This window comes from Eurosta solidaginis, chromosome 3 (assembly GCF_040869045.1).
Source record: "Eurosta solidaginis isolate ZX-2024a chromosome 3, ASM4086904v1, whole genome shotgun sequence".
NCBI classification, from domain to species: Eukaryota; Metazoa; Arthropoda; class Insecta; order Diptera; family Tephritidae; genus Eurosta; species Eurosta solidaginis.
In genome coordinates this window covers 180,779,771-180,796,693 of record NC_090321.1, presented here as the reverse complement: position 1 = coordinate 180,796,693, position 16,923 = coordinate 180,779,771, and the positions used below count along the sequence as shown (strand labels likewise).

The window sequence follows — 16,923 nt, the reverse complement described above, 5'->3', positions numbered from 1 at the left end:
AAGAAAATTTCAAATGGGCGTGGCTCCGACCTTTTTCATTTAATTTGTCTAGAATACTTTTAATGCCATAAGTCGAACAAAAATGTACCAATCCTTGTGAAATTTGGTAAGTGCATAGCTTCTATGATGATAACTGTTTTCTGTGAAAATGGGCGAAGTCGGTTGAAGCCACGCCCAGTTTTTATACACAGTCGACCGTCTGTCTTTTTGCACGGCCGTTAACACGATAATTCGATATATCTTTACTAAACTTAGGTCACGTTCTTATCTGAACTCACTTTATCTTGGTATTAAAAATGGGCGAAATCCGACTATGACCCCGCCCACTTCGCTATCCAAAATTTCGAAAAATTAAAAAATGCCATAATTCTATACCAAATATGAAATAAAATAATAAAAAAAAATTTTTAAGTTAAACGGTTTTATTGAAAAAAATACTTACATGAAGTAATAATAATACTAAAAGCTAGAAAATGAATGAAATTTCTAAAAATGTGATTAGGGTGCAGTTGGTCTTATATATGACTATCAATAGAAATTTACGCGTCCAACGCTTTTATTTAATTGTCTGATCAACGCCCTAGATTGATGAGGAGTGTCATGACTAGTACCTAGGACCTACCTAATTATTTTCTAGCTTTTCGTATTATTATTACTTCATGTAAGTATTGTTTTCAATAAAACCGTTTAACTTAAATTTTTATTTTTTTTTTTTAAGTTTTTAGTCTTTATTTAATTGCCTATTATTTCTCAATCTATTTAGTTCATTTAGTGACTCATTACTGCAAGGACTTTCCTGACAATTTGTTACCAGCTATTTCCTCAATACATAATCCTTTCAAAGACTTTACTCGACTCTGCGCCACGTATGCTTGTCCCTCCTCCAACTCCAAGATATTCTGATGTCATTTCTACCGGACTGTATGTAATATTTGGTCCAAATATGAGCCAAATCGGACATCATAGGTCGCTTTTTATTCATGGATGTATTATGTGTTCCAAATATGGACCAAATTGGACCACAAATACGACTTTTTGAATATCTCGATCTTTGCGCCACCGAGCGGCGATTTTTTTTCATAGGTTGCTTTCTATTCTCGTATGTATGTATTATGTGTTCCAAATATGAGCCAAATCGGACCACAAATACGATTTTTGTGAATATCTCGATCCTTGCACCACCTATCGGCGATTTGTTCCATAGATCGCTTTCTATTCTTGTATGTATTATGTGTTCCAAATATGAGCCAAATCGGACCACAAATACGATTTTTGTGAATATCTCGATTCTTGGGCCACCTAGCGGCGATTTTTTTCATAGGTCGCTTTCTATTCTCGTATTTATTATGTGTTCCAAATATGAGCCAAATCGGACCACAAATACGATTTTTGTGAATATCTCGATCCTTGCGCCACCTAGCGGGCGATTTCTTTCATAGTTTGCTTTCCATTATCTTATTTATTATTTGTTCCAAATATGCGCCAAATCGGAGCACATATACTGGTAATAACTGTCTCATATTTACTGACAAGATAAAAAAATTTTGGTTTTATTATGAATTCTTCGCTGAGCTGTGCGAACCATATAAGCAAAGTTGTAAGCAACGTGTACACTGTTTTGCGCAGGCTAAGAATGTCAGCCTCGTTTACACCGTTAGACACAAGAAAAAAATTAGCTGTGCAATTAATCCTACCTCAAGCTGGACTCTGTCTCGTCTCATAAAATCCTAGTCCTGTTCAATAATGTTACTCGCTACGTCTACGGCTTAAAGCAATATGACCACATCTCGTTGTGGAAGAATAAACTTCTGGGAAGCAGTATCTTAGATTATCTTGCAGCTAGGAACTGTGTATTCCTGTATAAGCTTATTGAATTCACAACTCCTAGCTATCTTTACGAAAAGCTAAAATTCACAAGATCTAATAGGCTTCATAAGTTAATTCTCCCTAAATACTCCTACTTATCTTCTTCGCGGTTGTTCTTTGTTCATGCTGTGAGACTATGAAACTCCATTCCTGAATCTATTAAGGCAATCATAAATCGAGGTAACTATAAGATCGTTATACAGAATTACTTTGGTACTAATGGGTGAATGTAACTGCGTTTTAGCTCTCTCTTATTTCTATTTCTATCTCTGTGTGCTATTCCAAGTCCTTACTTCTTTGACGTAAAATGTTATTTTCTCCAACAAATACCGTGTTTAATTCTCATACGTTCTAATATAAACATACGCAAATAGTTATATATAAATAGTTTTAAGTTATTATTTTTTGTAATTCTTGTCTTTACCTATAAGTTGATGTACTATAAAAGACTATGTCTTAACGATACAGCCATTCTTTACTATATAAATAAATAAATAAATCGATTTTTGTGAATATCTCGATCCTTGCGCCACCTAGCGGCAGTTTTTTTCTTATTATTGCACTGTCATCGGGTTCTGAACTATATTCCAAGTTTCAAGCTTGTAGCTTAGCTATTGTATTTCAATTACAAAATTCGTGCCAGCCATCGAACCAGCCAGCCTGTCAAGTCAACCTAAATAAAACCGTTTAAAAAGGGATGAAACATGGTAATTGGATTAGTTTTTTGAAATATAACTTTAGAAAAAACTTTGTTGAAGTGTGATATGTAATATGGTAGTTAGGTAGAAGAAAATGAAAAAGTTTTGCAGGGCGAAATCAAAAGCCCATGGAATTATGGCAGGAATACTGTTCGTAGTATTACATATATAAATAAATAAATAAATTAGCGGTACCCGACAGATGATGGTCTGGGTCACCCTGGTCCACATTTTGGTTAATATCTAGAAAACGCCTTCACATATACAACTAAGGGCCACTCCCTTTTAAAACCTCACCAATACGTTTCATTTGATACCCATGTCACACAAACACGTTCCAGGGTTAACCTAGGTTCATTTTTCTACATGGTGATTTCCCTTATTTGACATAGGATGAAGGAAAAACGTTCCAAAAAACGTCACCCTTGGCCTACAATTACGGGCTCTTATCGGACTCATAATTAAAAGCGCTTCGAAAATATTTCAGGAGTGATTTAAAAAAATGATAAAGAAATGCGTTAAAATTGTACCAAATTTTCATATTAAAAAAAAAATATTCAAATAAAGCGAATTGATAGCTAAAGAAAGATAGCAAAGGCAAGTTGCTGCACTTTTTAGTATTACCGCTTGTATGTATCCATGCAAAAGACAATTTTGTCTCTAAAGCTCTCAGCTGAGTATGTAATTTTCGGTTACACCCGAACTTAGCCTTCCTTACTTGTTTATAAATCTTTTTACTGCCTCTTACTACTGCCTTGGTTACAATATTTTATTACCTTGGCTATAAAGGAAAACATTAATACGACATGCGTAATGAAAAGTTAATTTTTTCTATAGTAAATGTGAATTCACAAAGAAAATAACGATAAAGGTTATTTCCTATAATGGTGTTAATAATTTTATATACGGGGTATTCCATCCCATTTCGACCAATTTTGAACCCGACCCCTTTAGAATTGGCCGAAAGTGTTTCTTCTTTTTCTAGCTTACGAAAGACGTTTTTCAGAATTTTTTCAAATTTTTTCATCCAACTCAAAAAAGGTTATGAATTTTTAAAAAAACACCGTTTTTGTTTTCAAAATGCTATAACTTTTTCAAAAATTGACCGTTTGGGATCTTTTTTTTTTCGAAAATTCGCAAAGAAACAACACAGTTAACGAACGTCAATTCGATTTGGGAACAAAATGGCTGCAGTTGTCAAAAAATGTGTCTGTCGAGCAAACCTCTTCAGATTGAATCATGGTTTGTGGCAATATCACATATCTTGAATATGTCTCTTGCAAAAAGTGGAGGAGAGAGTATTTTTTTATTCGATATAGTATGTTTATTTCTTATCTTGTTTTTTTTTTTTGAGTTTTTTTTTTTTTTGTTTAAGTATGTGCAAATATTTTATGATTGATTTCTGTATCTTTTTTAGTATTTAATATGGAGTTTCATTTGGATTGGTTGGAATGCATTTCTCATATGCTTTTACCTCAATGTTGGTGCATTGGATCGGGTAAGCTTACAACTCTATTTAAAATAGTTTTATTATATGTTTAAACTTTTATTCTTGAACATTATTTACATTTTATGTAACTGCATGATAGTATATTAGCTTAATGTTGACACTCACGCTTTGCTATGTTCTTTTAACAGGACAGCGATTTACTCAATCTAGGCACCGGTAGCGTTTCCTGGTTCGAGGTGAATGGTTATGGTTGCAAGCCAACATATCCAGTAAATATCACCTCGGATGATCCATTTCGTCCTATACGTCCGGAACGTGTAGATGATTGTGTATTAGATTATGATGTAGTCGAAGTATTGCAGTCTGGAGTGCAATGCGCATTAGCGGTAAGTAATTAAATGCATATTTTGTAGTAATTTTATGGATAAGAGGATAAACAATTCCCAGATCTTTAAAGTCACACAAAAGATTAATATGAAAAATGTTAAGCAATAAAAATTTTTGAATAAAACAAAAAACGTATTAGATGAATAAAAATATATAAAAAAAAAAAAAATTAAAAAAAATAAAGTAAATAAAATAAAAAATAAAATAAAATGAAATTAAAAAAATTAAGTAAAATAAATTAAAATAAAACAAGGTAAAACAAGACTAAATGAAGATATATTAAGTTAAATAAAAAAAAAATGTTAAAAACAAAAATATAATCAAAAACATCCAGCAACGTAAGTTTTATTTGAAAGTAAAAAACTAAAACACATAGAAAAACGAATTAAAAAAAGTATGAGTCATATAATACAAAAATATAAGTTATAAGTTATAAATTTAAAGAACATAAATATAAGTACATATGAAAACAGAATAAAGAACTTAATAAACGTCAGAAAAAATTTATAACATAATTATAATAAAACTAGCAGACCCTGCAGACGTTGTTCTGCCCTAAATTTGGCCTATCTGCATAATTTTAATAAGCTTTTTCCGTCCAACTCTGCCCTACCCCTGTACACTTTTTCCTAATCTTTTTATTCACTCCTCCCTCCGTCTTTTTCGCTTCATCTCCATCTTCGTCTCATTCTATCTCTTTCTCAGTCCTTCTCTCTTTTCTCTTCTCTCAAGTTTTTCTCCTTCTTCTTCATCTCTTATTGCCAGTTCCAGAGGGTGGTATGTATTTTGTTCCAGTCCCATTCCGAGTCTCAGCCCCAGTCCCACTCCGAGTCTCAGTCTCAGTCCCAGTCCTAGTCCTAATCCAAGTCCCAGTCCGTCTCTGGTATACTTCCCGGAAAAAAGCATCGTAAATACTAATATAGGCAAATTTATATAAGAAATTTCAGGCAAATCGAATAGGACGTATGTAAATAGGTATGTGGGTATTATTAATTCTTGTCTTTATTTCGGCTTCGCATGCATATTTATCAGTTTTGCCAGGTTGATGCGAATATATCGAATATCACAATGAAAATTACTTTAAAGCTCTCAGCAACAGCTTTCATTTGATATCCCTATTACACACACATTCTAGGGTTATCCGGGTCCACGTTTTGGCCTATATCTCGAGACCCTAGTCACTTAGCGGTGTAAAACTTATTCTGTACTAAAACACATCAACAGCTTCAATTTGATACCCATAATGTAAAAACACATTTTAGGTGTATCCGGGTCCACGTTTTGGCCTATATCTCGAGATCCTAGTCACCCAGCAGCATAAAACTTACTCTGTACTAAAGCACACATGAACAGCTTCAATTTGATACCCATAATGTAAAAACACATCCTAGTGTTACCCTGATCCACGTTTTGGCCTATATCTCGAGACCCTAGTCACCATTAGGTATGAAAACTACCCTGTACTAAAGCACTCATCAACAGCGTTCATTTGATATCCATATTGTATAAATACATTCTGGGGGTACCCGGGTCCACGTTTTGATCTCAAGACCCTAGGCACGTAGCGCAAAAAGGTAGACGTTGTCCGATTCTCAGACCTACTCAATATGCTCACAAAATTTCATGAGAATCGGTTCAGCCCTTTCGGAGGGGTTAAGCCTCTAAAACTGTGACAGAAGAATTTTATATATTAGATAATTTTTTTTTAAATATCTATCCATTTGTAAACTTTAATGGAAAAACTGAAAAGAATTAAACATACCGGCTGACATAGGTGAATTAGGCAGCATACATACATACGTAGTCATAACCTAATGATAGGCATGCGGGATTAGAAATTTTACGACTCGTATTCGATCTCAGCTCGTGAAGGATACATTTTCTAATTTAAAAATTCAAAGGCATATGATTAAATCTTTGACAGGACGGAAATAGCTGTTACGTCGACCGGTGTGGTTAATTCGTTTCAGTTTCTCTGTCATAATAGAGCATAATTATTTAATATATAAACAAATTATTGTTAAAGGCGTCTATTACTTCCTTACTTAATTGGCGCTTAACCGTTTAAACGGTTATGACCGTCCAACAAGGCGCGCCAGTCGCTCCTTCTCTCTGCCAACCGGCGCTAATTGGTCACACCAAGGGTGTTTAAATCGTTTTCCACCTGGTCCTTCCAACGGAGTGGGGCCGGCCTCTACCTCTGCTTCCATAGGCGGGTTCCGATAGAAACACTTTCTTGGCCGGAGCGTCATCTTTGATTCACATAACATGGCCTATCCAGCGCAGCCGCTGCATTTTAATTCGCTGGACTATGTTGATGTCTGGGTACAGCTCATCGTTAAATCTTCTTCGGTACTCGCCATCGCCAACGCGTAGAGGTCCATAAATCTTTCGAAGAACTTTTCTCTCGAACACTCCCCGAGCCGCTTCATCTTCTGTTGTCATGGTCAATGCTTCTTCCCCATATAGCAGGACGGGTACGATAAGTGACATGTAGAGTATGATTTTCGTTTGCCGAGAGAGGACTATACTTTTCAATTGCCTACCTAGTCCAACGTAGCATTTATTGGCGAGAGTGATTCTTCGCTGTATTTCAGACTGATGTTGTTGCTAGTGTTGATGCTGGTTCCCAAATAAACGAAGTCTTTTACTATTTCGAAATTATGGCTGCCAACGGTAGCGTGGTTGGCAAGGCGCATATGCGCTGACTCTTTGCTCGATGACAGCAGGTACTTCGTTTTGTCCTCATTCACCATCAAACCAATCTTTACCGCTTCTTTTTCCAGTTTGGAGTAAGCAGAACTAACGGCGCGGGTGTTTAAGCCGATGATATCAATGTCATCAGCATATGCCAGTAATTGCACGCTTTTATAGAATATTATTCCAGAGCGGTTAAGTTCTGCAGCTGATATAATTTTCTCCAGCATCAAATTAAAGAAATCGCACGATAGGGGGTCGCCCTGTCTGAAATCTCGTTTAGTTTCGAACGGCTCAGAGAGGTCTTTCCCAATTCTGACTGAGCTGATGGTGTTGCTCAACGTCATTTTGCCCAGCCGTATAAGTTTTGCGGGGAAACCAAATTCAGACATAGCGGCATATAGGCAGCTCCTTTTCGTGCTGCTAAAGGCGGCTTCAAAATCGACGAAGAGGTGATGTGTGTCGATTCTTTTTTCGCGGGTTTTTCCAAGAGTTGGCGCATTGTGAAGGCGTCTGTAACTCATTAAAATTTAGAAATGTATTAGATGAGCAGACGACTAAAATTCAAGATCTTGAATATCTATCTTTAAAACTACTTTTGTACAAAATTATTATTAAATATTGTAGAAAAATATTTGAAAATCAGAAAAAAATCGTAGAAAGAAAAATATAAAAAAAAAATCAAAACTTTAGTTTGAAAGTAAGAAAAAAAATATATATTTAAAATTGCCAGAGATTGCAAAAATTTTAAGCAAACAAATTTAAAATTTGTTAAAACATATATAAACAAGTAAGGGTGTCAAAGTTCGGGTGTAACCGAACATTATATACTCAGCGTGAGCTTCAATTGTACAATTCATTTGAGATAAGTTACTTATCTACATAGCACGCGGCATCGCCCATTTAAAAAAAAATGTCGTCCAATTTCCTCTTACAATAAAACTTGGTAAGTGAAATATCATTGATACAATACTAATTTTCGTTAAACTATAGCTTATTATCCTCGTCTATGACCCTTTTTAAGTTATTTTATGTAAAAGTAGGCGTGGTCCTTTTTTACCAATACCGTCCATTTTTACTAGAAATATTTTCTGCTATTCTTATCAAGATCCGGTAGGTTTTCTTGGAGTTATGGCGCCCGAGACATATAAAATTGCTTAGTCATAAATGGGGTGGTGCCACGCCCATTCTCAAAAAATGTTTCCATTTCTTGTTATAATTCCACTTGCGAAAATAAATATAGTTGATGTAAAGCTCTTTATTGCAAAGATAAAGCTTATTTTATTCGTCCACGACCCCTTTAAAAATCTTTTATATAAAAGTGGGCGTGGTCCTTAACACATTTCGTTAATTTTTCTTGAAAACATGCCTTATATATAATTAATATTTGGAAAATTGATTTTATCACAAGTGGACAGTGCCACGCCTATTTTCAAAACTGTTTTAAAATTTGTATCAAAAGTCTCAATATCAGTCTACACATCATTTCAACATTCTAGGTGTATTACGTACTAAATAATCAGGTTCTTTGTGTTTTCCAAAATGTTATATATATAAAAAGTGGGCGTGGTTATCATTCGTTTTCACTCATTTTCAATGCCAATCTATTTTAGGTCAAGATAAGCCCGTATACCGAATTTGGTGAAGATATCTCAATATTTACTCAAGTTATCGTGTTAACGGATTGTCAGACGGACGGACGGACGGACGGACATGTCTCAATCTAATTTTTTTCGATACTGATGATTTTGATATAAAGTCTATATCTATCTCGATTATTTTATACCTGTACAACCAACCGTTATGTTGGTAAAGTTTACATACTGTGTATGCAAAGCACGCTGAGTATAATAAGGGAGTTAAATTTATAATTTATAACATTAGTTTTTTTTTTAAAAGAGCTATAAAAATTCATTTTAACATATTCTATGTATTTTATTCTTTTTATTTCAGGTACTTGGTATCCTAGGCGCAATATTCATAAGTTGTATATTCCTCGATGAAGATGACAGATGTAAGTTGATTTAACTACAATTTTGTTAACCTTTTTTTTTTAAGTTTATTATAGGTAGAAAATAATTACTAAAAATTGTGCAATATTTTGAGGCAGATTGCGACTTTTTGTTTAAAAAAAATGTGTTTTTATATTAAACAAAATACTAAAACAAATACACAATGCAATAAAAAACAAGCTAAACAATTAAAATAAAATTCAAAAAGTTGTAAAAAATAGCACGTAACAATAGCAAAAAAAAAAAAAAAAAAACAAATTGCTATATCAAATATCCTTTCTTAATTAAAACTTTAAATATAACAAAGGAACTTGCCCAAAATTTTACGAAAACATAAATAACAATTTTTTATTTGAAATTCGCCCACCTTACGCCACTGTCAATGCAACCGTACATGGATAATAACCTTGAAAGGATGCATTTTAGCCAACATTCATCATCATTATTGACAGCATCACCTTCTTATTGACATAAACTGACAAACTAGAAAGTTTTCGCTTTCTCATTCCCTTAATATGATGTAATTTCAAACAAATGTAGCAACAAAGTTTACACAGCCATTGAATATTTTCATTCATTTATTTTTACATCGCCACTGGCATTGGATTTTCTATGTGCCACAGCATCATAAAACAAATCTAAAACTAAATCCAACTGCGCCACACATGTGAGGGTATAAAGTTTGCTGATATCAGCTGGCGTAAGTTATTGACATTGCGCAATGTTTACTAAGCTTTTGTGTGACACGCATTCATGTAGCCTTTCTGACAAGCAAAATACTGCTTAGAAAATCAATTCAAACGCAGAAAGGAGCTAACTACAGATCTACATGCAAATTATATACATACTCATGCTCATAGAAAATTGAAAGCTATTCATTGCCGTTAATTTTCTCTAGTAACAGGCGGGCTATTTGCGTTCTATTTCTGGGCTGTCCTTGCTGTTTTTGTTGTTGTTGAAGTGGATTATCAAATGCACAATAATAAGCTCATCAAATGCAGTGGCAGCAGCCTAGCGGCAGTAGTTAGCTGTCAAGCAGCCATCTCACCCAACTCGAAATGTCAAGTATATGAAAATAAAGGGTAAAAGCGAGGAGCTCATTTTTGATGGCGTTAACTTTTCAAGCAGCTAAGAATATCTCGGAACGTAGTAAATTTATTTACTAAGTTGGTAGCTTAAGTATTTTAGGTAACAAGAGTAAGTGTTTCTATTTAATACTTTAGGGATATAGACACAATTATTTTCTCTTGACGAAATATTTGTATTTGTTATTGGAGCAACAGCTTTTGCGTTTTGAACTAAACGATGAAAGAGTTTGATTCAGTGTTTTTTGCTATACCAGAGCAGCAATAGCAACGAAAAATATGTTGTGGTACTGCTCTGGCTCGGAACAAGAACAGAGCATAGAGGTGAGCCGCAGCATAAAAAAGCAGTAGAATATCTGATGCTTTACTACGAGCTACGTCATGTTTTAAATCAGAGCAAATAGCAGAATAAAAACTCAAATGAAAATAATGCTTTTTGCTCTGTTCGGTATTATATGTAATGTTGTTGTTTTTGTAATTGTGGTTTTATTTTTCGGCCTTAAAGGAGCTGTTGTAGCTTCTTGTTTTTGTTGTTTTCCATAGCAAAAAAAAAAGTTATTATATTGTGACGAATATTAGTGACACTAAGTGATACTCACATCACTAATCTGAAACTAAGTAAATAAAGCCACAACAACAATAAAGCAATCTGGAACACTTGTATATACGTAAACAAATTAATAATTATGTCTACACATATGTCCATACAAACAGCGGAGAGAAACGCACAAACACATGCATATATCTGAGATACTCCCAAATGTAGGCAATCAACGATGGAAGTATCACTCACATATACACGCGCATATGCGAAGCTATAACGTGCATCTGTAGTTATAGCTGGAGAGTTTATAGCTGGTAAACAAATAGTAAATAATAGAAACGCCTAGAAATATGCAAACGAAGAAACCGAAGAGTATAAAAGCCGCGCCGTGGATTGAATACAACCGGCAATAAACTCGAACTTCAGGCAAGACTACGAGAGGCAATGGAAGCTGAAGGAATTAACGTGGAAGAGTATGTCTTTCATCTTGATGGCGACGAGAAAACAACAAAAATTTAAGAGAAAAACGAAAGATCGCAGACAGTTACGAGCACAGACTTGAACACGATTTTGGCTGCAATATCTGCACAAGCATCGACAGTAACATCCAATATGGAAGCACAGGAGGCACGCCTTTCAGAAATGTCGTCACAAATGTCATCTCAACTGGAAGAACAGAAGACAAGTATAGCATCCCAACTGGAAACGCAGGATAACCGTATAACAGCCAAGATTCAACACAGGAAACACAAATTTCATCGCAGCTGGAAGAACAAAAGACATATGGCAACACAACTGAAAGAAAAAGATACACGCATAACAGTACAACTAGAAGCACAAGAGACGCGTATATCATCAAAACACGAAACGCGCATGGACGAAAAAATAATGCAGTTTGAAGAAAAAATCGAGGCAGAGGTGGATGTTTTGAGAGGTCGTATACAGGAATTGCAACTTAATCGCCCGGCTGCTTCAGCGAGTAATACGAAGGTAAAAACTTCATCTTTCAACGGTTCTGTTCCTTTCCAGATCTTTAAACTACAGTTCGAGAAGACTGCAGCAGTGAACAACTGGAATGCTGAAGATAAAGTTGCTGCACTGTTCGTGGCATTGAAAGGGCCTACAGCTGAAATCTTGCAGAAAATTCCAGAGTACAAACGGAAGAATTATGAAGCATTGATTGGCGCTCTAGAGAGACAATACGGAACCGAGCATGGGGGACAGATATACCAAATGGAGTTACTGAACCGCTTCCAAAGGCCTGGTGAAAAATTGCAAGAGTTTGCGTCGGATGTTGAAAGGCTGGCACATTTAGCGAATGCGGACGTACCCGTGGAATACACCGAAAGGGTAAAAATCCAGAGCTTTATAAATGGCATACGGGACGTGGAAACGAATCGAGCGACATACGCAAACCCAAAACCTACATTCGCAGAAACGGTATCACAGGCTCTGATTCAGGAAACAGCACCACTTCTGTGTAAGCCAGCGTTCAAAGCACGACGTGTGGAGGTAGAAAGGCCAGACTGGGTGAACACAATATTGGAGGCGCTGAAACGATCGCAAAGGCGGAGTGAAAGAGTTACCAAATGCTTCAAATGCAGGAAGCCCGGTCACATTGCACGTCATTGCGATCTTGATCCTAGTGGTTTCAACAGCATGGGCGGTCTTAATAACAAAGCTGGAGGGGATGAGCAGGAGCGAGTAAAATGTAGAGATCGAGAGCTAGCTCCAGGGTTTGAATGTCCTGTGATATCTGTATCGAAAATATGAAGGAAATCAAGTAGTCTTACCGTCAGATGGAATGTGAATGGCAAAGAACGTGTACTAACTGTAGATACGGGCGCATCTCATTCCTTGATTTGATCTGATTTGGTCAACAGGAGAGTAAAGCCATTACCTGGAGCAAGGTTCCGTACTGTCACTGGGGAGTATAACCAAGTCCTGCGAGCAGTGATCTGTGAAGTCTTAATTGGGAAGGGCATGGTTCTACACAAATTAGTTGTGGCGGAGAGTGGACTTCTTAGTTGACCATGACATCAGCATCGATATGCGGAGAAGCATTATGCGCTATGAGAACCAGGATGTGTCACTTAACTTCAGTTTGGAAAAAGGGTTAAGCAGTAATGGAGTACTGGTGGAGAAGAGTCGACAAAGGTCACGAAAGGCAGAGGTAAAAGTTGATGGAATGAATGGGCCAAACAAAGCAAAATCAAAGATACCTGCGAGAGAAACACTGGCATTGTCAAACCCAAATGGACGCACTAAAACTAAGGAAAGAATTTCGCAGAAAGAATGCAAGGGTGGTTTCAAGCCAGGGCACACTACTGTTGTGAAGCGTCGGAACGATAATGATTATGCAAAGCCAATCCGTCAAGCGCAAGCTCTACGAAGTAGTTCATTGGCCAAACAACAGAGTGTGAGGGAATGAACCAGGGTAATGAGTAGTAAGATGAAACATAGGTTTGACAAGAACCACAATTCGGAAGGTTTCTTGGAGGGAGATTTGGTACTGTTATACAACCCTCACTGGCGGAAAGGTGTTTCATCCAAATTTTGGTGCAGTTGGGAAGGCCCGTGCAGAGTTGTGAAGAGGATCAGTGAAGTCATCTACCGCAAGCAGCAGTTAGATCGAGAGATGTAAATCGATTGCGTGAAGAGGATTAGCCTGGTTTCATTGGGTCACTTGAGGGCAGCGCGCTGCCACAACGTCCATTAAAAAAATGTTGTAGAAAAGTAGTAGCGCGATAAAATTCGAAGTTCTGCTCTCGCTCCACTTCAAATAGCATTTCATATGGAGTTTTTATTTGACTATTTGTCCCGCTCTTAAACACGACGTAACTCGTAGCAGGCAAAAGATGGTACGGCTCTGCTTTATGCTCTCTTATTGTTCCGAGCTAGAGCAGCAAAAAAAACTCCAGAGTAATACAGCATTTTCAATCACTGTTTTAATTATCTGACTATATTTTGTACTTGCTCAAATTATCACTATCTTTTCCCTTAAGTAAATTCTTTCATCGTATATACTATGTATGTATCTGCAGATGAGGGTTTTCGTTCTACACGGCGTATGAGTGACCTAAATTTTCAGCTAACAAATGTGCGAATATGGGCTGGAACATAATATTCACAATCGGCGAACTCAACAGGGCGAATAACGATTTGCAAAAGTTTAGCATTACTGTGTTAAACAAAATACAGTTTTGGCATAAGCTTAGATAGACGACATCACTCAGTTTTAAGCACAAACGATTAATTTTTGTATGGCTCCAACAAACTAGCACTTTAAGATCGTATTACTTAAACGGTAAACTGGTTGCATTGAAAACGAAGGTAGCTGACTATAAGATAAGATTTGCAAAAAGATACAAAGCTCGTCATCTTCCTATCCCTCTCCGTTTTCTCCCACTTCCCCTCTGCCTTTCTCTCTCCCTCCCTCCCTCTCACCATTGCTCTCCATCGCCCCTTCTCTCCCACACTCGTTCTCATACTTTCTACTACAATCCCCTCCCCCTTCCCCTTTAAATCAATAAACTTAACTTTTAAATTAAAATTTCCATGGCCACCATTTCATATTAGAACTTTTCGTTACCCGGATATCACAAGCACCAGCTCAAGTCCCAATTTGTTTGAGATAGAATTAATTCGTAATTGGTTTTTATATTATTGTTAAGTCTACTAGCTCGAAATAAATCCACAGTTTAACAGGCCCACAAACACCAATAATTATTAGCATTTCCAAGAACACGTGAAAGTGAAAAGAGTTCTTCATTCAAAGCGTCTTAACAACAGATGCCACAACTCTGGAATGGAACGGTTGCTTACACGAAGTATAAATATGGTTTTAAGAGAAACACAGACCACCAGGTTGTTAACCATTTGACGCGTAGCTACTCTCGAAATAGGTCTAACAGCGCTGTTTTTGCAGCTGTAAGAAAACTTCTTCTTCTATTCTAAGACCACGTTTACACATGCCTTAATCTACAATAAATCGTTAATGTATAACGAATTTAGGAAAACTCCGCTTATTTTACAGCTTCTGCTAACGTTCGAAACCCTAAACTATTGAATGAATAACTCCAATATGAAATAATGTAAAATGGTCTCTATTATACTACTTTGAGTGTACTTCACAATAACTCTTACTTCACAACTAATTGCGTGTTTAAATCAAACTACTTAGTCATGCCTCAGCTTGCTCTGCTTTTATACTCTCGGTTTCTTCGTTCACCCATTTCTCCTAAGGTCTAGTAATTTCGTGAACTTCATGCTTGTTTACCAGCTATATACATGTATATTTGTAATTTGTAGCCATATGCGTGTGCATAACTGAGTACTAGTTCGGCCGATGATTACTTTTGTTTGTGAGTATCTCTCTGCTACCTTGTATGTATGTGTGTACATGATGATTGATTTGTTTACGTAAATACGAGTGGCTGCTTAGTATCGGCCTAGTGATAGTAGTATCGTTTAGTGATGAAAATATTCGTCACAATATGTTCCATCCCTGGGAACTAGATTATTTTCTGTCAAATTTTCACGTTTACTTTTTATTTTGTGCTTCCAAATAGAGATTACACTCTAGAGGTGGGACTTTTATTATATTTTTCTTTGAAAACAAAAAAACCGCATCTCTAAATCTTGTTCATAATTACCGATTATCGAAGAAAAAATCTATATGGCAAATCTAGTTATATAACTAACGATTTGGAGTTAAGTACGAATATGAAAATAATCTCGCTATATGTAAACCAGGTCTAATACAATTAATAATAATAATATGATAATAATGTGAAACAATAATAATGTCAAAAAAAAAAAAAAATAGATTGTTAAGACCTTGAGCTCCAGTTCGAGCCAAACTATTTACTTTTCCGGTTTCACTATAGATAAACTACTAAGAAGCTCTTTAATATCTTTGTTACATAATTTCTAGCCTGTTAAGAATACTCGGAGCAAGCTTCCTGCCCGAACCTTGGTTTACTTGAAAAATTAAAATTAAATACTTGGAACAATTAACATCCAAAGAGATTTATGCCGAGCTTCTCTTCTAATTGGCGTTGTGCTCCATTTAATTTTGCATAAAAATTGTAGGTCCCATACATGCTTTATGCCGACTCCGAACGGTATCTGCAATGCGGATGCATTTTCACCGAGGTGTTTTTCATGGCACAGAAACACACTCGGATAGTTTTCCAAATCACTGCCGAGGGGCGGCCCGCTAAGAAAAACTTCGGTGATAATCGGCGGGTCACGACGTTTCCAACACTCATGCTGTCTTTAGCTTTTCGTTATTCCGGTATTTCTCCCTTTACATTTTTTGTACTGTCTTTTATCGCCGTACTTCTTTTAACACCCTTTCCTCCCACTGTCTCTTTTGAGTTGTTGTGAGTTATAGCATCCAAGTTCAATGCCATTGCCGAGCTATCATGGCAATATCGAGAAGCTTTTCATGGCACAGAAACACACTCGAATAGTTTCCCCCCGCTAAGAAAAACTTTTCTTTAAGGACCTTCGGTGTAATCGGCGGATCACGACGTTTCCAACACTCATGCTGCCTTTAGCTTCCTGTTTCCGTTATTTCTCCCTTTATCTTTTTTTCCACTGTCTTTTATCGTCGTATTTTTTTTAAAACCCCTTCCTCCCACTGTCTCTTTTGAGGTGTTGTGATGTATAACATCCAGGTTCAATGCCATTGCCGAGCTAACACCTCAGTCCACCTGCCCCGGTCTCCCTTGAAAAAATGCAAGCACTTTATCCCACTTTACGGCATACGAAAATTTCCATGGCAAAAAGAATAACAGCGAAACTCGACTTTAGCTTATATATGACAACTAATTTTTTAGCTTATTTTTTTTAATGAGCTCTGAGTCAGATCTCACTAAGTAAAGACAAAATTATTATAATTTGTATTTTTTTTTTATTGCATGCGCGTGGCTCTCGGTCCAAGTTTATGAGTGTAGAAATTTCAATTTAGTTTCTTACAGGGTATTATGAAACTGTATTTTAGATCAGATTTATACGACTGTTTTTGTGCGCCTGTTATAAATATAAGGGGCTTCTGTACAAGAAAAAGGCAATGCAGGCCTGACTTGGCTTAAAACGCATACAAATAAATACAAATGCATACACTAATACTATTCATGTGTGTATAACTACTACACATGCATAAAAAGTCACTGAA

The 16,923-nt window shown here is 36.3% G+C and overlaps 1 protein-coding gene across 21 annotated transcripts in view; it reads left to right on the top strand.

Moving 5' to 3' along the window:
* NKAIN (Sodium/potassium-transporting ATPase subunit beta-1-interacting protein) overlaps positions 1 to 16,923 on the top strand; it is a 270,678-nt gene that overhangs the window by 225,421 nt on the left and 28,334 nt on the right. For all 21 annotated transcript variants that reach the window (XR_010951164.1, XR_010951165.1, XM_067774109.1 and 18 more), the window contains 3 exons: positions 3,982 to 4,062; positions 4,203 to 4,400; positions 9,052 to 9,112. Coding sequence is in view for 19 of the 21 variants with exons in the window: in XM_067774109.1 (XP_067630210.1) it covers positions 3,982 to 4,062; positions 4,203 to 4,400; positions 9,052 to 9,112 (340 nt within the window). In the remaining 2 variants the exon portion in view is untranslated. The remainder of the gene's footprint in view (positions 1 to 3,981; positions 4,063 to 4,202; positions 4,401 to 9,051; positions 9,113 to 16,923) is intronic.